General features: G+C 40.5%; 1 protein-coding gene across 1 annotated transcript in view; it reads right to left on the reverse strand.

Moving 5' to 3' along the window:
• The window catches only part of LOC145997191 (uncharacterized), a 36,057-nt gene extending 25,047 nt beyond the window's left edge, over window positions 1-11,010 (reverse strand). Inside the window, exon 1 of the mRNA XM_083133961.1 lies at window positions 10,924-11,010. Within this exon, the coding sequence (XP_082990087.1) occupies window positions 10,924-11,010 (87 nt within the window). The remainder of the gene's footprint in view (window positions 1-10,923) is intronic.
• Between the last annotated feature and the right edge of the window lie 11,505 nt (window positions 11,011-22,515).

Consider the following 22,515-nt stretch of genomic DNA (forward strand, 5'->3'; position numbering starts at 1 on the left):
ATCATGTATTACCCGTTGTGCAGAGAATGGAATTTTTCTTCGTGACTACATAAGGGAAGCCCGCGACTTGTCAACTTCTTTACGACAGCAAAAACTCTTCTCAAGACACTGGCCAGTACATAAGTTCCGTCTGAATATGTGATTGAAAATGGTTCTCCAAGGTCCCAACAGATTTCTGCCTTGTTAGGAGTGCCAACTCGCAGTTTTTGTGTTCTTCAGAATTTTCGTGCGATGCTAGAATATTTGAAATGTTTTTCCAGTCTGAAATGCCGTGAGTTGCGATGTTTGTCTTGCCCCTGAACAACCTGCGTGATGCACAATAAACGGCACCATTGCTGCACGAATATACCAAATAATTCCGCAAAATTGATTCGCCATTTACAAGTTTACGAAAAAAAACGCTATTATTTAAAAATCTTGTCTTACATGCTATGAGTCTTTCGATTTAGAAAAATTGTTTTCAGCATTCTGATTAATTCCACGTCTTAGAAGAATGTCAATTGTAGACTCAATCAGACACCACTCGGCAGGATCGTCACTAACTAAATCTTCACTGTCACAATCAGGAACTCCTACGAACTGAGGGGACACAACCTCAGGTGCACTTTCTTTCTCCACTAAACCCACAATATTTTCGACATTTTGCGTTTCACAGAGTTCACGCGATGTAACCGCTTCCACTTCAATTTTTGAACTGCTTTCTGAAATCACTTGTTCCTTTCGCCTAAAAAACGTGTCCACTGTACCAAGCTTTTTCTGTAAGGTTGCTTCTCTTTCACGCTTTTCGTTTGCAAGTTTACGATAAGCCGCCCCACTAAATGCCCCTATCACACGGAACTGGATTTCTAGTAGGAACGCTCTAGTTGACGCTGGACTGGCTACCCATTTGCTAGTTTTCGCCTCACACGGTACAGTGGGATCCATGAGTATTACCGTGCAAATTGTCCATGACTATTTTCATTAATTTTTCTCTTACATCCTATGTGTTTTAAAAGATGGATTTTTATGTATGCTGGTGCAGAAGTTGTCAACAGCTTGTTTTGAGTTTTCTTTTAATTTCTTAAGCTCTTATTGGGTCAAATAAAGTGCACGAACATGGTGGTGGACAATTTACACGGTAATACTCATGGATCCCACTGTACTTGTTACACCGTACTTGTCGAAAGACTTTCGTTCCCATAATGGCGGCCGCGCGAGATGTAAACAACGTATCACTTCACACTTTTAAAATACGATAACTATTCAACCGAGAGGAATATCGCTTCGTATTAAATGGTTTTAGGTAGAGAAGAACGGCGCTGATAAAATACATACTTTACAACGTTTACTATACACGTATGGAAGAATATTTTAGCTTTTTCAATTGTAAACATGCCTTTCGTGCTGTATGCACTCGGAAACCACAGACAAAAAAGGCTACTTTGCAAAGTCACAGATTATCTTCACATGGCCAAACTTTGCTCTGATTGGCTGTTCCACAGAATCTAGTCGAAGAAGTTAGTAGCAATTAGAACATGTCCTATTCCTCAAAACCAGTCAAGCAGTCAGCCAGGCGGCCATAATTTCTACCTAGAAAGTCAGTTCATCGCCAACTAGGGCATTCCAACTAGAAATCCAGTTCCGTGTGATAGGGGCTTAACTTTGTTTGTACACCAAATCGCAAACGCACTAGCAACAAACTGAATGCACCAGACAGTAAGACAAAAACTAGTTGCGGTCCACGCGAAAGCTACACTCACTCACTCATCAGCAGTGTTTATGTGTTTATTTTTTTTTAAGACTGGCATTGTTACAGATGCGAGTTTCAAACAATCGGTCTTCTTTCCTGCCTGGCCATTAACAACCGCTTAGTGGAAGATCGAGGGGTATGTATTTACAAGAACAAACCAACAAAGGCTGGGGGCGGCTTGCAGGGGGAGGCTTGCATTGCCATTGTAAGTGATAAAAGCCACAGCACGGGTTAAAAACAAATTGATTGGCGCCTGAAGGAGGCAGAGCAGACGAAATATTTCTTGATAACACACAAATCCGATACATCAAGGTTTCTTTCGTATGAAGCGAAAGTGTTGCAACCCGTTGATTTGAAACATTGGTTTCATAGGTCTAAATTGTCACTGCGTACGTAAGACACTTTTTATATTTCTTGATATTCTGGAAAAAAGATTTGCCGCCCCTAGGCACGTGCCTAGTGGGCCTATTTGGTAATCCGCCACTGCATGCTATGTACTAGATAGTCTGCTTTTCTGTGATTGATTCGTCGTGCCCAGTCGGGGATAACTTCCGTTCAAGGTAAAAAGGTGAAGAAATCCACCACAGTACCATGACGTATGAAGTAACATGTTCACAGGCATCCAATGCAACTGATAAGGGTTCACTCACCTGACCTTGGAAGTGTGGGAAACACGTTTCACGCTGGTTTCCAGAATGCTTTGGCTAAATGTGGAACTAACAGTGGAATAAGAAATAGTTTGTAACATTTAACAATGACATTTCGCATTTACAAAATATGAGATATGTAGACTTTGATTTATTTATTATAGTAGACGGTAGAGAATTACTTACCACGAAAGTCAAGTTCTAAATTGCAGACATCAAAATGTACTCCAGGTTGTAAAATACATTTGTGATAGACAGCAGATAGGTTAATAAGGTTTACAAGGTTGCTAACGACTCTTAAGACAACGTTCAACGAAGGTTATTGAGTGAGAAAATGGGAAATTGTTAAAAATAGCGGCCTAGTTGAGTGAAGATCGAAGGTTCGAATCTCTTATAGAACCGGCTATTTTTTTACACTAATTTTTGGTGCGTAATATATTTAATGTATTGTCGACATTTATAAGAAACAAAATATGAAAACTCTCCTCTGTAACGGTGAGGTCTAAGACTCTGTGCTTTGGATTCCGACTGCAGCGGGACGGCATGGATTCGAGTCGTCCTGGGTTCTCGGCCTGTTATCTGTATAGGACCGGTGGCAACCCACCATCGTGAGGAAATTGGAGAGCTACGAGTGACTGGTGTAACCTGGTTTCAGATATCTTCTATAACGGCTGAGGGTTCGACGTGCTGACCAACGTCACCTCGTTGCCAGTTGAAGATAACTCTAGGTAGGATTGTGGAAGGGAGACTGACAGTCGGGAGATAGCCCATGGCCCTTCGAGGTTATAAAATATGAAAACTATTCCTTCCGTAAATCTAATTTCTCGTCATTGTCACGTGAGATTTCTTTTCAGTATGACTCCTGCAATACTAATTAGTTCCTAAGTAGGATAATGAGATGGACAGAGAAATATTAAATTATGAGTTCACTGTTTAAAAAATTAGCATTAACACATTTTTATATTCACATACCTCTTTACAAATTCCTGAGCACGTCACTACAAATGAACCAATCTAGTGCACAGTAGAGCCTTGGCTTATCGATATGGGGTATCCTACAATTACAGTCAAACCACAACCTCAATTCTCGAAGCTGTAGCCTCTCCATGTAAAACGATTGCGTCGTAAATATAGTAGATTTTGCTTAAATGTTTTGTGACATTTATACCACCTTTATTTCATTTGCTACAAAGGTGCGTTTGGGTGTGTTGTTTATAAAGAGGCGGGTGGGGATTATATTTCTAATGCATATTGAACGAATTGGTCTTAAACCATAATCATGCCGTAAGAAGGAACGAACTCGTGGGGTAGTGGTTATCGCACTGGGTTGTCACTCTAATGGTCGTAGGTTCAAATCCGCACGGTGGCAAAAAATTTTCGTAAGCTTCATTCGTTCCCATTGTTACTATTTGAATTAGTCTTCTTTGAAACTAAGAACTAAAGATTATACAATTAGGCTAACTCTCTTTCTTTCAAAATGGTAATATGAGGACAGGTTTCTTATTATAAGAATTGGAAATTTTAGTGGTCTCAACGCATCTAAAATCCAAAATACTAGATCGACGTTATTTTCTACTGAATTCTAAATCCACGTTATACACAGATAGGCTAATGGGGCCTGGACCTACAGTTTAAATTGAGATACGAACCACTATGTGTCTCCACTTGTTATCCTGCACTGAACGTAAAACAAACAGCTCCCCGCTCCCATTTTTAAAACAAATTTACATTAAATATGGTATTTATAAGATCATCATTGATTTGATTGTTTTTATTACTGAACGTCAAATAAAACATTTTCCACAATCACCTCTTCGTCCCATCTCTCCCAATATCTTTCTGTCCCTCTCTTTTCCCCCTTCCCCACCCCCCACACACATGTATCAAAATAAATATTTTCTTAGGTTTGTATGTGTATAAATATAACATTAAATACCCCCCAAAATACTATTTATTTTCTACTTTCCGTCACCCCTCTCCCACTCCCACAACCCCTCATTATTATTGGCGTTCGCCAGACCAAGTGGTAATGTATCGACGTCTTGTAATCCGAGTTCCAGTCAGGTCGCATAATGTTTCAGATTCCAATTTAAATGTATCCCGAGTCGTGATTAGCCTATGTGTGCAAAAAGTGATGTTAAAACGAACTCTTGACCTCAATAATACAAGTTGTGTATTTTCTTTCAGCTATGGTTCCCTCTTTTCGCGAGAAATAACGAATTAACCTAATCATTAACTGAACAAATAAAAATGCATCTCTAAATTAATTAATGAAAACTGTTATTACACCCAAACCACTATTTTATCGTAAATGTAAATGAAATGCCATCTCACGTAGTGGAAACAATGTGAAAATTGTTCTAATGAGTGATATATGATTGTCAAACACATACATGAATGCATTATATTAAGCTCATGAACTATAATTGGGACAATTTAATACTAATTTGAAACGATTAAAAGCATTAAAACGACAAAGTAAACTTTTGCGCAATATTTCTGCCGATTCGCATTATTGAAACAATATTTAACCAATGGGGACGTTATCTCATATTTGGAAATGCTGCATTGGTTGAACTTCCTGTGGACAATACCGTGTGGCACGCCTCCTGCTCCTCAGAATCGAACTTCACTCTGATTGGAGGATCGTATATTTCACAACACTTCCTTGTTTCAGAGCTACCAACATAATTTCGTAAGACGTTGGACTTAGAAAAAATCCACGCGACAGATTTTTTGAACATGACTGTACATAAAGATAGGAAGTCGTTTTCCCAGGTTCGGTCTAGCGTTTTCACCTTACTTTGGGTTGGTTTGCGAATGGAGTTAAATTTGTGCCAATTGGAGCTTATGCTATCGCTGCGATCTAATGTATTGCAAAAGTTTTGCCATGCTGCTCTCTTCGCCAGGAGGTAAGTTTTTTTTTTTTTTTTTTTTTTTGCTTTCGCTTGTAGGCGTTTTAGTTCAATCAAATTTTCTCGGAGGTGGTGTCGTTCATATTTTCGGAGTTGTTGTCGTTTTCTGATTTTAATGGTTTCGCAATCTCTCGTCCACCAACTTATGGATGGATATCTGGCCGGGATACTAAAGCGGGTACGAAGAGCACTGTGGTCCATAGCGACCGTAATCATTTCGATGAGATTTGAGTAAACTAGTGATATTTCGGAATGATAGAATTTGCATGTATATCCATGAGAACGTGGCTTTGAACGCATCCCAGTTAATGGAAGCTTTATTCCATCGCCGTACTGGGGGTGTCTGGCTGTTAGCCAAGCCTGGGGGTCTGAGATTGTGACGACGTCTGATTAAGAGAATGGGTGTGTGATCGCCGCCCCGTAAGTCTGCGTCTTTATGCCACGCGAACTCAGGGAATATTTCCGGAGACGTTATCGTCAGGTCTATGCAGGATGGGTTATTTCCGTTGAGAGGTTAATGGGTGGGGGTGCCATCATTACAGAGAATGAGGTTATTCTCAGTGATCCATGTGTCAATTGCGTTACCTAGTCTGTCGTTATGTCTGTCCCCCCACGTTGAGTGGTGTCCATTAAAGTCACCTAAAAGGGCAATAGGTCCGGGAACGTGTTGTACCATTTCTTGAAGGTCTCTTGCTCGTATGCTTTGGGAGTTAGTATTGGAAGGGATGTATATCGATATGACTGTGAATGTTCGTAGGAAGATAGAAACGCGGATAGCTACTATTTCTGCTTGGAAATCTTGTTTTAATCTTATGTCATTCGGAATCCAGACTTCTGTATGTTGAATCTTTTCGTGTACGAATATTACTGTTCCCCTATTAGTTGTTGGTGTACCGTATATATTATAATGCGCAATACGATATTTTTCGCGTTTGGTACCTTAACTTCCTGTAAACAGAGAATTTGGGGTTGATATTCGGCAATTAAGTCTAATAATTCAAGTTTTCTCGCGGAGAAGCTATTAACATTCCATTGTACTATTGTTTCCGTTTCCGGTATCTATCGGAAACCTTGTTCTGTCAATGTGTGGATTCTATGATAGCCAGGAGATTAGATGTTAAAGATTGTATTTGTTTGATGAGTTGAATGCGACGATTTTTGTTTTCTGTTTCCCGCACCGCGTCACATAAATTGGGAATCATGTCTAGGATCGAGTTGTAGATAAGATTGTGCTCTATTGGTATATGCGCTGGGGTTGAGTTATTCGAGAACACATTTGTTGGTGGCCGAACAGGATTCACTCTATCTATCTCCCTCTTACTTCTCAAAGCAGCGGGCCGAGCATTCTGTCCTCACGGTTTGGAATAATTGCTTTCTGCGTCGGAGGTGGGACTGGAGGTCATGATTAACACTTCATCATCGTCATACCAGTTCCTGCTAGTGTACGTTTTGCGGGGTTGATGGTCGTCTTTTCTTTTTGTTTTGGATGTTTTGGGTCGCCTTGGCGGTTTGATGGCATCAGTAGGGGAAGTATTTTCTGATACTGGTTCTTCCCTTGTGAGCACCTATTGCGTATGATTCAATATCTGATAGTTATTGACCGTTTGTGTCGAATGGGGCAAGTCAAGTCTAGTGTTGTCCACCGAACGTTCCGACCTTGGAAGACGTAATGGGGGGAAATTAGCACCTGTGAATCTTGGGCGGAGAACTTCCTCCCTGGTGGGGCTGGGAATAAAAATCCCTTGTAGTTTGTTTTTTGCCTCGTGGTATGAAATATTTTCTTCAGCCATTTTATTTTGTATGGCTGATTCAAGTCTACGTCGGGGGCAATTTTTTGATAAAGAGGAATGGGGTTCTTTGCAGTTAATACACGAGGGTGAACTGTCGCACTGGTCTTCATGTTTATCTTTGGCACAATTGGCACACACGGGTTTCTAACGGTAACTGTTTGTGGTGGTGCGAATAACGCCAACATTGGGAACATTGCAAAACTGCTCTTGTTCGAGGTGTTACTTCGTGTATTGTTCGAGGTGTTACTTCGTGTATTTGGCTATTAATGATGATTTTATCAGGTATTTGGTTCCCGCGGAAGGTAACACAGAAAAGTTTTGTTGGAACGAGGTCGAAAGTCCCATCTTCTCGCCAGATCTTTTTCGGCAAGCGTTTGACTGTGAGAACCCTGATGGGGCTTTCTATACCTTCCAATACGTCTTGTTCGGAGGTATCATGTTCGACACCAAATACCAGACCCTCCCTTTGTACTAATGAAAGTGGCACCCGCAATTGAACCAGCATTTCCCGATGCAAAGCAGTCTGCAGCATGAAATTATTAGCAGCCCTTGCTGTTTTGAATGTTCCCCGGACCCGATTGATACCACATTGTTCTACCAAGTTCACGGTCACATTTTTTTTTTCCTGAGAATGTTTCCGACGCTACCTGCGGCAAGTCTTTTCGCGTTTTTCTCAATGCCGTCCAGGAGGACGACATATAGTCCCGGCATGTCTTTGTCGTACCAGTATTCGGGAAGAGTGGGATGAATTTCGGAAATAGTGTCTTCGCGGGGAACTTTGTCGGGCTGGATCGATTCCTCCATTTCATCCCGGTGGCGTTTTTTGGTGCTTTTGTCCGCACTTATCTGGGAGGGTGGTATGTGGTTAGTCGTGGGTGGCGAGGAGGGTTGTTCTATTGTGTCCATGTCGGTGTCCGGGGATTCGTTCCCGTCCATGGTCGTTCGGGTCGGCTACCCGGGTGAAAGTATACGTATCACTCTTCTATTAAACCACGCGGTATGTGTTCCTATACAATACCTGTTCACTACACTATCACTTGGTAGCAAAATAGCGAGAACTAGTTGAACGTGTAACCACTGCGTGAGGATCTGTGTACGTACGTCTTGATCCTGTCAAGGTTCCAGTTGAACTCCGCCTAAATGGCATAAAATGGACTTAAATGTCAAACAACTCGTCACGATTAACAGAAAACAAAGTACAAATCCGGTTTTCTGACGTCCAGAAAGTAATCGTTACAAGGTAAAGCTAGAGTTCCCCGTGCATATAGCACAGTGCATGGAGGCACATAAAAGAGATGTGGGGGTAGGGCCCCATACATTCTCGTTCTCGGCCTTTTTGAAGGTGATGTGATCAGCACGACTCTCCGGCCGCCTTTACCCCCCAGCGTTGGCTCCAGAAGTAACCCTCCCCAGAAATGTATTAAGTTACTGTTAGCTCTGTTCTATTTCAAGTTTAATTATATTACGTGTTTTTTACCTCTTGGATTAATCGCGACGATGAGGATTCTTGATGAACAGATAGAATGGATAATGGGACAGGACCTTGAACATGGTTTTAACCTGGCGTCGCAGCACGTCGTATTGTTGCAGGTTAACCAGTGTAATTGCCTTTTTTGTATGGTGTTCTTCAGTGGCGCAACCACAGTGGGGGAAGGGGACATTCCCCCCAACCTTCGACGGAAGTCTATTCTAGGGGAGGCAAATATTGACGGCCAAGGACACCTGTAGGGGGTCCACTGAGGAGCAATTACCCCTTTAATTTAAAATTTTATGCAAATAAAAATACATTTCGTAAAATTTTCTTGCTTGCTTCGCTCGCAATCCTTCCTTTTCTAATTTTCCTCAAGTTCAGAGCCGTAGCTAGGGGACCGTGGGAGTCTGCCATGGGTGCTGAATGATCTAAATGAAAAGAAGTTGTCAAAGGGAGAATGTCATGGCGTCCAGTGAAATTATTTGCACCCTATTAAATAAATATTGCTTTCATTTGCAAAAGTTGGATCTAAAAATATTCTTGCTCGCTTCGCTCGCAATATGATTGTTTTCTGTAATGTATGTAAATAATATATGTTGTATATATGTATTGAATTAAATTAGAATGTCATGGCGTCCAGTGAATTATTGGCACCCTATTAAATCAATATTGCTTTCAATTGCAAAAGTTGGATCTAAAAATATTCTTGCTCGCTTCGCTCGCAATGTGATTGTTTTCTGTAATGTATTTAAATAATATATGTATTGAATTAAATTAGAATACGTATACAATTTAGTGTTAGCATGTTGCATATGTGTTTTCTTATTTTATGTCGCTCCATGTTGCATATGTGTAAAACAAATGTTATACATGAAAGTTATACATGTTATATGTATTAGAAGAATTATCTTCGGAATGCATTTATCACTCATTTTCCGCCATTCAAAACAGTTTGTGTGCTTTTTTTCCATTATTAGCTACTGTGAAATTGGCGGTATTGAAAAAAAAAATCAAATCGTTTGTTCCAAACAAATGCTTTAGCACCGACTTTTACCCCCTTTTTACGTAACTTAAAAGAATAATAACGTCTTTGATACTACTACTACCAACGCCTTTTCTAAAAAAAATGTATTTCTGAGTAAACTAGAAAAAAAAACACTGGATTCTGGTAATGTCGGGCCTCATCTTGTTCCAAAACAAAGCATCATTACGCTATAATGGCATAATACCATTAAAATTTTTGTTGGATTTTTGTTTTATGACACCCGTGGTCCTGGGTTCGACTCACGCCTGCTGCGCGGTACGGAATCGTGAAGAATACGGTCTTCTCGCGGTCTAATCTCTAAACGAGATATTATTATTATTATTAACATTATAATATATATATGAGGTTGTACAGACAAGAGCACCAGAGGAGCAACCACGAAAGTTTGTCTGAGGGGTCAAGTACCAGGATAAACGTGCCAATAATAATAATAAAAACATCAATAATGACATTTATATATATATAAATGTCATTATTGATGTTTTTATTATTATTATTGGCACGTTTATCCTGGTACTTGACCCCTCAGACAAACTTTCGTGGTTGCTCCTCTGGTGCTCTTGTCTGTACAACCTCATCTTTCGACATTTATTTTTAGTTGTTTTGCTTTTAGTTGTTGAGGAAGGTAGATTTAATGAAGAAGGATATTTTTATTAGGTATATCTGTTTTTGGTAAGCCGAAAATGGCCTACGTGTTGACACATCCATTATAATTAAAGCAATAATAGTCTAGCGCAGGGATTCCTAAACGTTTTTGTCCACGTCACCCTTAATATAACGTCACATGTTCCATGCGAGGTCCCTGTACTCAACAGTGACATTTTGAAAACAGGTTTAATTGATTGATTTGCTTTATTTTATTTCGGTTTTGTGAAACTTTTGACTAATTTGCGAAGATGTGGATGAGTGATGAAATGATGAACGGACACTCACAAACATCCATGCCCAGGCCGATATTCGAATGCGATGTGCTAACCGCTCCCCCACGGGGGCCGGCTTAAAGACATGTTATTTGTGTTACAAGCTTGTATTGTTTTAAATTTAAAAATAATAAATAATGTTACAATTTGAAGTTACAGTTTTGTGCTTTTTTGTGACTCCGACAAACATTGGTGCTGTTCATTGTAGCGGTTACTCGTATATATTATGATAAACAAACAACAAAAAAAAATGAAGGTTACTCTAACACAGATGGCTAAATTACTGCTTAACTTGTTGAGGAGTAAGTCCCAGAATGCAACAGAATGACAAACAAATGCTCCAGTCCTCGTGATTGTAATGATGACCTTGTATACGCAGTAAATAAATACAATTTGCATTACTTACAGTTGCTCTGTTCTGCTGGCCGTTCCTTAGGTACGTAGGGTGTGGACGAGCTGTAAACCTTGCTGACACAAGAAATTTGTTTGCCATTGCACATTTGAACCATAAGAACGTTAAGATCAGCAAAATAATTATTGCGATAACCTTTGCACTACTCTCATGCTGATTGTTTTGTTAATGCGACTTGAAAATCTACAAGTACTGCTGAGGCCTTGGTGCAGTTCATGCTCTTGGAAAGAATGTATCTGTTCACGAGTTGAAAATATGAGACTTTTGTTGCACAGAGCCGTCCTGAGAGGGTGCGGGGGGGGGGGGGCGCAACTCAGAGACTGGTCCGAGCCCCTCCCCTCAGGAGTGAAAATGAATATAATTGTGTGCGCTTTATTACGAGTTTATAGGACGCTGATTTATATAGACGACTAATTTGATTTTTCTTTTTCCTTACTTCATGGATTGTTTTGACATAAGTTTAAAATATCCATACTGATGTTATATTCCAAACAGAGTACTACATACAAATAAAAATCGTGTTCAAATATTTCAGCCAGAAATAGTTAACATGCACCATTCGTTTAAGTTAAAATATTTTTTGAAACAATGTACATAAAGGGAATTATGAGAGAGAGAGAGAGAGAGAGAGAGAGAGAGAGAGAGAGAGAGAGAGAGAGAGAGAGAGAGAGAGAGCGAAAGCGCGTTATTGGATACGATTAAAAATTTCCACTTTGATAGGTAATATAATAGTTCGATATTCAACATATTCAGTTTTGTAATTACCTCGTATAATGAAAGTCACACTGATGACACATAGGAAAAGAAACACTATTTTAGAAACTTTTATCAGCCTGTCATAAATCTGGTTTTCATGTTCTACTTATTGCTTTTCGGTAACAATACGAAATATATAAAATAATTGTTTATTAATTGTGATAATGTTTATATCGTGATTACATAGACCTGTACTTCAGAGTAAAGAATGAAACATTGATTTTTCAGTTCCCTGAAAAATGTAGGTTGTAGGCCGTGTGTATGTAGTATGCCCCACACCCACATAGGGAAGGCAGGTCCTTTTGCTACCACTGTAGTTTCACAATGGTTCTTACGTTTTTGCACTACCTTTTTCGAGATAACTCATTTTATTATTGTGTTAATCAGCTAGAATACTATCTATTATTATCTATCAAAATAATAAACTACGCCAAATTAATGCCTTTTATTTCTAGGTATGCAAATTGGATTGTCCAGCGTCTTTAGCATCCAGAGAAGATACATAGTTGGAAACAGGGTTGCCAAATTTAGGTGTTACCAGATTTTCAAGTTAACATTTTAAGTGTCGTAACTGTAAAAGTAACTGTTTGTGACGTTTCTTCTATTGCAACTAAATAAGTTTGTTACAATTACAGCTACTTGCTATTGAAAGTAGCTATATTCTGTCCTCGGAATCTCTGAAGTAAGGCCGCGCGCAGCGGCAGAAAAGAGGTGGGGATCGAGTGGGCAGAGCGAAGCAGGACAGGCTACTGCGAAGACTGGTACTTGCAGTCGCTTTCCCCCATTCCACGCAATCCCGTTCCCTCTCACGTGCTCATTTTGAAAGTCTATTCCCTAAACAATAAAAATATGTTGTTTTATGTAATGCGAAACTAGTATCATTTATAACTTCCATTTTCACTTTTAACTGGATTTATTGGAAATATATTAGTTCCTCTGCCAAAATTCAACTTTTCTTGTCTTGTTTGATACAAAGCTTTTTGTTAGCTCCCCATAATCTAGAGACGAGGAAATTTTCTTCTCAATGGAGGGGATTGATAGTGTATTAAATCTTTGCTGCGGCGTAGTTGATCTCAAGTAATTTTTGATAAGTTTAAGTTTCGAAAAACTTCTCTCGGCAATAGCTATAGAAACAGGTATTTCCAGCAAAATTCTCAATGCAATGTATATGTTTGGAAAGGATTCTGAAAGATGCCGAATGTACGTATTCTAGGACTTGTTCTCCTGTTTTAATTTCATGAGGTAAGATATCATGGAACACTTTCAGTTCTGAACATAAATCACTGTCAGTAAATCGTGACATTCGTCATTGCTCAATGTTATATCCAAATCCTTACAAAGCTTCGCTAATTCTTCTTGAGCCATACCTTTACGCATTACAAATGTAAAACACAACATTGTATTTGCTGATGAGTATAAATGCTTTATTTTTATTCTGTTTGGGAATCGTCTGGCGCGGGGCCTAGGGCGAGTGCCCCCCTTTATCGACATGTCAGATTCTAGTGTTTACGTGCCACTAGAATAAATCGTTGTGTGGTTACACAGTAAATGGAATTCCAATTTGTTTAGTCCTTAAAAGCTAGTTATTATGTAATAAAAAATAACACTTACCATAAAAATTTGGAATTCACAGATTATTGACTTCTAATAGTCTTGGAGGAAAACTCGGTCGAAGCGACGGCGATGTATTTTAGGACATTGACAGCGGGTTGATGCGGGTCTGCTGTGATAATGGCGTTTTCATCATCTACGGTCAATGTCAACTGTCCCCCTTCTCCCTTCAGACATTACAAAGGGCAAAGAAAGGTTCACATTTTATGATAAGGATTGTGAAATGGGACATTGTTCTCAGCTTGCTTACCAGGAAAAGATACGAAGTGAAGCGGACGATTCGTTTTGGCAAGTTGACCTCCGAGGCATAGCGGTTAGTACAGCGCTCCAGGACATCAGGGGTCTCGCGTGAGTGTCCGTTCATCAATTTCATAACTCATCCTCATCTTCGCGATTAGCCAAAGTGGCAGAAAAGCTGCGTTAATTAACAAAAATTAACTAATCAATCGTTTTGGCAAAGATGAAGTTGAAATGTGAGACTTCTTAACTACCGGAAAGTGATGTGACTACCTGTTTTGGCGTTAAACTCTACAGGACGTCAAGCACCTAGTTCACCGCATTTTACTTTAACAGCAATATCACAATAGTATCTCAAAAGAAAATTGTCTTCATAATTATTTTGTAAATTCCCTTTGTACGGTTCACTCTCATAACAAGAATATTTTTTTGACCTCTACAAACTTTGAAAACTTGTCCTAGTCTCTATAAGCCTTGAGATTAGAAACGATTACAAAACTATTACACTTATACCCAGTGGTCTATGAATTTTTGTATTTTAGTTTACTTTACATAGATTTTCTACCTTCCCATCTTTCTGAAGAGTAGAAGGGTTTGGTCTCCACACAGGGGACAGCTAGATGCATCTCTAAATTTCTGTTCTTGATTATCGCTTCAATGAATTTCCTTATATCACCCTTATCCTTCTCCATGATGTACCAATTCTACCCTCTTGCTCGTCATTTTCAGATAATCCTCTATCCTCTGACCCCAGAAACATCCTCAATGTTCCCACTCAAAAGTTCGTTGTTTAATTGATTCCTTTCTCGAGTCTTCTCCCGTCTCACCCCAAGCATCTTCTCAGCCTTCTTCCTTCTCCGGTTCACTCCTAGCTTCTTCCGACTCTTTTTTCTTCTTCCCCGTCCCTCTCTAAGCATGTTCTCAGTCCTCTACCTTCGCGTCTCACTTCAAGAATCTTCACAGTCCTCCCGTCTCACTTAAAGCATCTTCTGAGTCCTCTACCTTCCCGTCTTCACTTAAAGCATCTTCTGAGTTCTCTACCTTCCCATCTTTCTTAAAGCATCTTCTGAGTCATCTTCCTTCTCAGTCTAACTCCAAACATCTTCTGAGTCCTCTACCTTCCCGTCTCACTCTAAGCATCTTCCGAGTTCTCTATCTTCTAAGTCATATTCCTTCTCAGTCTCACTCCAAGCATCTTCCGAATCAAATTCCTTCTGTGTCCCACTCCTAACATCGTCTAAGCCATATTTCTTCTCCGTCTGACTCCAAGCACCGTCTCCATGAGATAACCTCACCTCCACATACAGGTAATGGACAAAATAATATGAACACCAATGCAATTGCAGAAAACTTGCATTAGTAGGGGGTTGCCCCCCCCCCCCTTGGTGGTGCAGTACTTCTCTGTGTTGATTCTTCCACGCAGGACGACAAGTGGGACAACACCATTCCAAGATATAGCCCCCCCCCCAACCATCACAGACCCCCCACCATGTTTCGCGGTAGGCACTAAGCAGTCACTATCAAATTATTCAGCAGGAGTTCTCCACACATAAACACGTCCTGTGGTCTGAAATAATGTTAAAGGCGATTCGTCTGACCATATCACATGTTCCCATTGCTGCTGTGTCCAATTCTTGTGCTCTTGGCACCACCTTCTTCGTGTCACTGCATTACGTGGAGTCACCAACGGTTTGGGGATGACAACTCTGCCATGAATGTTCACAGAATGCAGCTCCCTTTGAATGGTTTTCGTTGATACAGGGTCCTGGAGGTGATTGTTCATCTGCGGTTATCTGGGACAGTGTTGTCTTGTGCTTTCGAGTCACTATTTGCTTCAACACACGTCGATCCCTGTTGGATAACTTTGTTTTTCGCCCACTATTCTCCCTTGCAGACGTTGTCTTTCCATGTTGTCTGTAGGCTGTCAGAACAGTTGACACTGTGCTCCGTGCTACACCAACAAGTGTAGCTGTTTTTGTCGCAGATGCTCCAGCCAGGCGGGCTTCTATGATCATGCCTCTTTTGAAGTCTGAAAGGTCGGACATACCTGCATTTGACGGATAGCTGACTGCTCGCATGCAACTCTCACACCAACTTCTGATAGACTGATATGTTTGCTTTCATCGCCACTAGATGGTTGAAATCTCTGCTGAGTGTTGTTTCTTTTCCACGACGGTGTATATAGGCCTTTGCAAACCAAGGTGTTCATATTATTTTGTCCATTACCTGTACTTCTGACGCCTGTCCCTACAGTCAATGTAATCATCTTTGACGTTTTGTGTTATATCGTCCCTATGTGTTTGTGATTGTCTCTTCATCCCTTTCGTCTCATCACCATTTATCCCCACCGACCAGATTAGTCAAAAATGACAGAAATGCGACGTACAATAAATTAAATCAACAAATCTTAATTTTGAGCAGCTCTTCTGTCACTTTGGCTGATTTTTGCAGAAATTGATACTAAAGTAACTGGATGCATATGTAGTTTCGATTAACCTACTCTTGTTAAGTCTTTAAAACTCTTGTTTTTTTCCTTGCCTTCGTTTCATCATGGTCACTCGCTGTTGGTTGTATAGCGTAGAAGTCGGAATACTAAATCTAAAGAGGCGTGGTCAAGGTCGTGATATTGCAGAAGGTAACATAATACAACCAAGCATGAGGAAAACTATGAACGCAGTTGTTTTACTGTTTGTTGATAAACACAAGTATGCTCATAAAACGGTATGATAAGGTAATCACAGTGTCAACGTTAATTTTAGAATCCGCCCGTGCTACAGCTTCATTTTGATGTCAATGAGTACGCCCCTCAGTCAATCAGTCCGTCTCTCCTCCCACTTTTGCAGCAAAACCTTTTTTTTCAAAATTGTTGCTCAATAAATACCTTATAATTAACGTGGATTTAGTTACACAAAAAAACAGTTTGTTTGGAATAAGCAAAAAAAAAAAAGAAAGGATTTTGTTTACATGCGCGACAAACAAATTCCTTCACCAGCATCACAGTAATCGTGCACAGTTGCTTAGAGTTACTAAAAAATGGTTTTACTTTACTTCTTACACGGGGTATAGAGGGGAAATTTCCCTTTTGGACCGAATATTAAGGGAAGAGGACAATACAAGAAAAAATACAAAAATTCTAGTCTATTTGAAGACATCAGACTCAATATTGGAGCAGATTTTTTTTTAGATTTCACTTTCATATCCATATTTTTTTCCAGTTAATTCATATTTCCACTCTTTTTAGAGTATATTTTGTTTTTTTACGTCACTTTTCTACATCTTAACAGCGACGATAAGGTTCGAACCTGGAACATCTGGCTGAGAAGCAAGGAGGATGAGTATGTATAGTGATTAATTTGTTTAACATTTATGTATGAGAACATGGACCAATGAAAATATTGTTACTTATTATTATTATATGATTTCCTCACATGGAGAAAATTGAGTGAAACGGGGTAATTTTGTTTCTTGCAAGGGGAAATTCCGCCCTCACACTATGTCAACACTGACGAAGGATCTCACCTGCCCTCCCTCTTGCACCGTTATGGATTCACCCCCTTCGAACATGTCAACAGAAAAAAAAATGTATGCTAGGGTGACCAGATATTTGTTGACCAAAAAGAGTATGGTCTATAGGTTGAAAGTGCGCATGCATTTTGCTCTTTCACGGGGTCCGCAAAAATCCCTCGCGACTTCTTGACAGTCTAATTATCCTGGAAATTATGCAAAATTAAAACTAATTATGCAAAATTAAAACTAATTTTGCACAAAAAACTATATTTTGTGACTACATAATATCTATTTTAATATTTTGATGCAATTCTTGAATATTCTCAAGCAAATTTCTTGGTATGTTGATGCATATAATTGGAGGAGAATATTTACACACCAATATTGAACAATATTTTGAACAAATTTTAATTATTGCAGTTTTGCTTGTTGATGGAATATGAAAATGACACTTGAAATTGCTCATAGGAAATTCTTGAGTCAAGGAGTAAATACTTCAGTTTGTTGACATCTTGACGTTTTCCGTTCTGTGGATTTTAAGGCATTTTTACGCGTAAAATAATGAATGAATTTAAATAGCAAGGAAAAGAGTATATTTGGGGATTTTTTCAAATTGAAAAGAGTATAGAGTATATGAATCTCTAAAAGAGTATAATACTCTTAAAAAGAGTATGTCTGGTCACCCTATGTATGCACATCTCAAGGCGGCAACCAGACATCTCAGAACGCAAGACACTAAATTTAAACGTAAAACCCGGTTTACATTGGTCGAGTAGACAGGAGAGTAGCTGGACCGAGTGGGGTAGAGCGAGCTACTCTCCTCGTGTAAACAACTTGGGATAGCTGGAGCCAGCAAGTACTCGTTCCAGTAGTCAGGACAGACCGAGTTGCTTCCTCCCCCATCGATTTGTTTCACTCGCGCGTAAACTCGACGGACACTCGATCAATGTAAACGCTTTTTGAGGAGAGTATGGAGTCTGTGCTGTCACAGTGTTTTGGAGTTTTCATATTATTAAAAAGTCAACCATGAATAGGAGTGATCCAAGAGTGTTCAAACAAAAGAAACTACGGGGGTATGAGGCCATAAGTGCAGGAGATGAAACTTGGTGTATTTGGCGTAGGATAAGTAAAATTGAAAAAAAAAAAAAAAAAAACGTTCTACGTACAACCCAGAACAATTGAAAATAGAAAAATCAAGGAAATTATTTTTATTTCTAGACATGTCCTCGTGCATTGTAGTATTCATTTCTCGCAAAAGAAAGCATGTAAACTGTTTCAGAGCTTCTTTTTTAATCGCCAACGACGTCTATGGGTTCATTCTGTCAAAATAGTACCAAACCGAACAACTGCAGCCACTATCCCACTTTGCTGGAGTCTAGTAGAAAGTGTGTAAACAGTTACTCGCCACAGAAGGGTCAGTAACTCGTGCCAGTAACTCTCCCGTTTACTCGACCAATGTAAACCAGCCTTTACAGGGCGTTAATCAAGTAGTTTTAGACGTCTCAGGGCGAAAATCACTAAGTTTTATACTTCTCGGAGCGGCAAACAATAAATCTCAGGTTTTCAATCTTAGTTTTAGACGTCTCGAAGCTGAAATCACTTACGAGGGAATGCTGAACAGTAATGCCTCCTATTTTTTTTGTTATGGAGTAAACGAATTTTGGATGTTGAGCAACCATGCATTGTGCTCGTCAGTCTTTCCCGCTTCTCCGTTGCAAGTTTCAAAGTTCTATCGCCAGGGGTGCTGAACTATAGCGAGGGAAATGGCAGCATGTAACCATACTATTAGGTTAGTCAAAAAGTAAATGAAATGTTTTTCTTTTCTTCCGTAGGTTGGCTGTACAGCTTTCTGCGCTCGCAAGCCAGTAGATAGTATCGTTGTCTTCGCCTGTGGCAGGTTACAGCGTCATCACTTCAGTTCGCTCTGCAGTGTTGCCAAGTAAACATGGCAGCGCCACTGTCCGTGTGCACCACAGAAGAACAGCGTTCTGTAATCCGTTTTTTGTGGTCTGAAGGTGTACCAGCAGCTGAAATCCTTAGAAGACTTTCAGCACAATACGGTGACAATGTTTTACCGCTGCGAAGTGTTTACCAGTGGATTGAAAAGTTCAAAAGCGGTCGAACAAGTGCAGGTCGTCCAGCCACATCCACTACTGATGACAACATTGAGCAAGTCCGTGAGCTGGTTCTGAATAACAACACGTTAGTCATAGTTCTGCATATGAAATTATCCATAACAGGCTCAACTTTCATAAAATCTGTGCGAGATGGGTCCCTAAAGAACTCACTGACGAGAACAAGCGAAATCGTGTGAGAATCTGTCAGCAATTATTGGACAGACATGCTAACGAAGGTGAAGCCTTTTTGAAACGAATCATCACTGGAGATGAAACATGGATCCATCACTTCGAACCTGAGAGCAAACGCCAGAGCATGGAATGGAAACACCCTGAATCTCCAGTGGAAAAAGAAGTCAAGCGTCAACACTCTGCAGGAAAAGTGATGCTCACACTTTTTTGGGACTCAGGAGAGGTAATTATGGAACATTATGTGGAAAAGGGGGCAACAATAAACAGTGAACGATACGGTGATATGCTTTCGAACAAGTTGAAGTCTGAAATTCGAAGCAAACGACGAGGTCGATTGTCGGAAGGCATTCTTTTGTTGCATGACAACGCGCGTCCCCATACCGCCGCCAACACCGCTCAAACTCTTCATAATCTGGGCTTCGAGGTGTTAGAGCATCGTGCATACAGTCCCGATCTCGCCCCGTCGGATTACCATCTGTTCGGTCCACTTAAAGATGCTTTAAGAGGCCGTCGATTCGACACAGATCAACAGGTGAAGGAAGCGGTGAATGCGTGGCTTGCTGCTCAACCGAAAACCTTTTTTTCTCAGGGTAACCGATCGGAAACTTTGTGGAACGTTGGACCAAGTGTATTGAAGTGCAGGGGGACTATGTTCGAAAATGATATCATTGTAAGTTTTCTATTGTTGCTGTGAAAAATAAAAAAATGATTGCATTTACTTTTTGACTGACCTAATACGTCGGTGTGCCTGAAGCAGCCTGCGGTGATCGAGTTTCTAACAGCAGAAAATGTATCCCCAATTGACATTCATCGTAGGATGAAGGCTTTTTATGGGGATGAATTTGTAGACGTCAGTACTCTTAAGACGTGCTCGTAATGAACCATGAGCCGAGGAACTCTCAACGTGTGTGACAAAGAACGGAGTGGTAGGCCGCGTACTGCAACTGATGAAGGCAATCGGAATCCTGTCGATGAACTCGTTAGAGAGAACCGTCGCATAACCCAGGCAGAGCTTACATTCAATCATGCATATCACGGGAACGATAATGGCAGGTCTGGGATACATAGAAGTTTGTGCACGATGGGTGCCTCGGAAGCTCACTCCTGACACGAAACACAAGAGACTGGAACACAACTTCAACTGGCGCCTGACCTTGAAGGCTAATTCTGGCCCTTTCTGTTCCCCAATCATTTTCGACGGCGTGTGGTCCGATGGGTGTCAACAAACTGAGTTGCGAAGTAAAAACTGAAGGGATCACATCCCTCTCCCGAAGCAACGTTGCCAAGCGTACTTCTGTTCTTGCCAGTTGTTTTTATATGACTGTGCGTCCGCCTGCATTCCGACCTGGGGGTGGTCCTTTCGGAAACTTCATCGTGCAGAACCACGTGTGCAGTTGAACCCGCTGATTTCTGGTGCTGACCGAGCAAACTCTTTCTCGCTTTACAGTACGTTTGGCAACATGTGCTGGACCCAACACTCATTTGTTTCGTCCCGCGAACAACGTTCGGTTACAGCGCCTTGAATAACGTAGTGTGGAAAACTGCACTGTTCTCGCATCTCTGGCTGGTTCCACTCGAAAATGATACCGCTAGAGGCGCTGGTGCCGATACACGTGCTAGGCATTCGTCTGCTTATAATGGAAGTAACTGGAGTTTTCCCTGCAACGTCTGATTCTTTTACATGAAGCATTCCCATGAATGTGATAATTGCTATGATATTTGGTACAGTGGTCGCGAAGATATTAGCGAACATTCTACACAGTCCACCACGTCCTGTTATCGTCATACTTTCGTTAATAATACGAGAGAAAAAATACGCGTGGCATGCTCTTGGCAACTAAATTTTTGTGTATGAATTAGGTTCATTATTATCATCATTTATTTTAAAGATATAGCACTGAATCATTTGTATTTTTGATATTTACTGTGTTTTCTTGCGCTTTATACTAATCGCGGCGATGATGATAATGATGATTGCATGAAACGACAAGGGGAACTCCACAAAACTTTCTTACTGCCATCGACATAAGTGTAAGGAAACTTTCAAATCAAGAAAATTAGCACTCGTACTGATCGCACTGCCATTTATTTATGTTTTCATCCGTCTCGGGAACTAGTTTCTTGGGTCGTTTTCTACACTACATTATTCAAGGCTCTGTAGTTCGGTACCTTGTAACTCGAAAATGCCCGATCTCAGTCGAAGAAAATTCAACTGATCGTTGATTCGCTGTTTCCCTGCCGCCAGTTCGAGTAGTTCGAGTTGCTTTCAGTAAAGGTGCGTATACATGTGTGAACCGAAACGTTTGCGAGCCGCTTGTGTACCGTTCGCTGAAATTATTCTTACCAGCGAACTTACAACGATCCATGGGAAACCGTGAACTACAGGCAATCATTTGTTCATTGTTCATCTTGTCATCATGTCTTCGCGTGAGAAAAAGTATGTGATTTTGGGAATGAGTGGTGCGGCTTTAGTGATGGCTAGTTTGTGCAAGAAGAGGAGGAAACACAAACCTGTATAAGAAACGCACTGGTACGGAGCTTATGATGGATTTGAAGTCACATTTGTCCGCACAAATATTCATCTCTGCACCTATTTCCCTCCAGGCATCTTATTTTAAATTTTTTTTGAAATTGTCCTTATGTTTAGGATCCCAGAGTAAAGATCTGGTTTCATAAATACCAATAAGCTTTAGTGCATTTTCCTCTGACCACTCCATAATTACATCAAAAACTGCAAAAAAGCCAATAGAAAATTTGGAGGTTCGCGAGCAGACCATTAGCAACGAACTACGCACGACGCCGTCCCAGTGTGAACTGCGAATGCCTTTGTGTTCGTCAGAAAACCGACAGAAGATGGATCGCCACGAGAGGTTCACAAGCAGTTCGCCCGGCGCTGAAAACCACGTCCCAATAATGAGAACAAGAGGTTCACAAGCGGTTCGCGAACGGTTCGGTTCGCACGTGTATACGCACCTTTACAGTTGCTTCAGCACTACGAACTTGAAGGTCATGCGTTCCAAAACGTAAGGCACTTGAGAGAAATTCACTTTGATTCTGATGATGCAGTGCAAACAGAAATGAGGCAGTGGCTTCTTCCTCAAGATCAACAATTGTAGAGTGACGGCATTAAGAAATGGTTTCTCGTTGGCAGAAGTGTGTTGATCGC

This window comes from Lepisma saccharinum, chromosome 1 (genome assembly GCF_977018435.1).
Source record: "Lepisma saccharinum chromosome 1, izLepSacc3.1, whole genome shotgun sequence".
NCBI lineage: Eukaryota > Metazoa > Arthropoda > Insecta > Zygentoma > Lepismatidae > Lepisma > Lepisma saccharinum.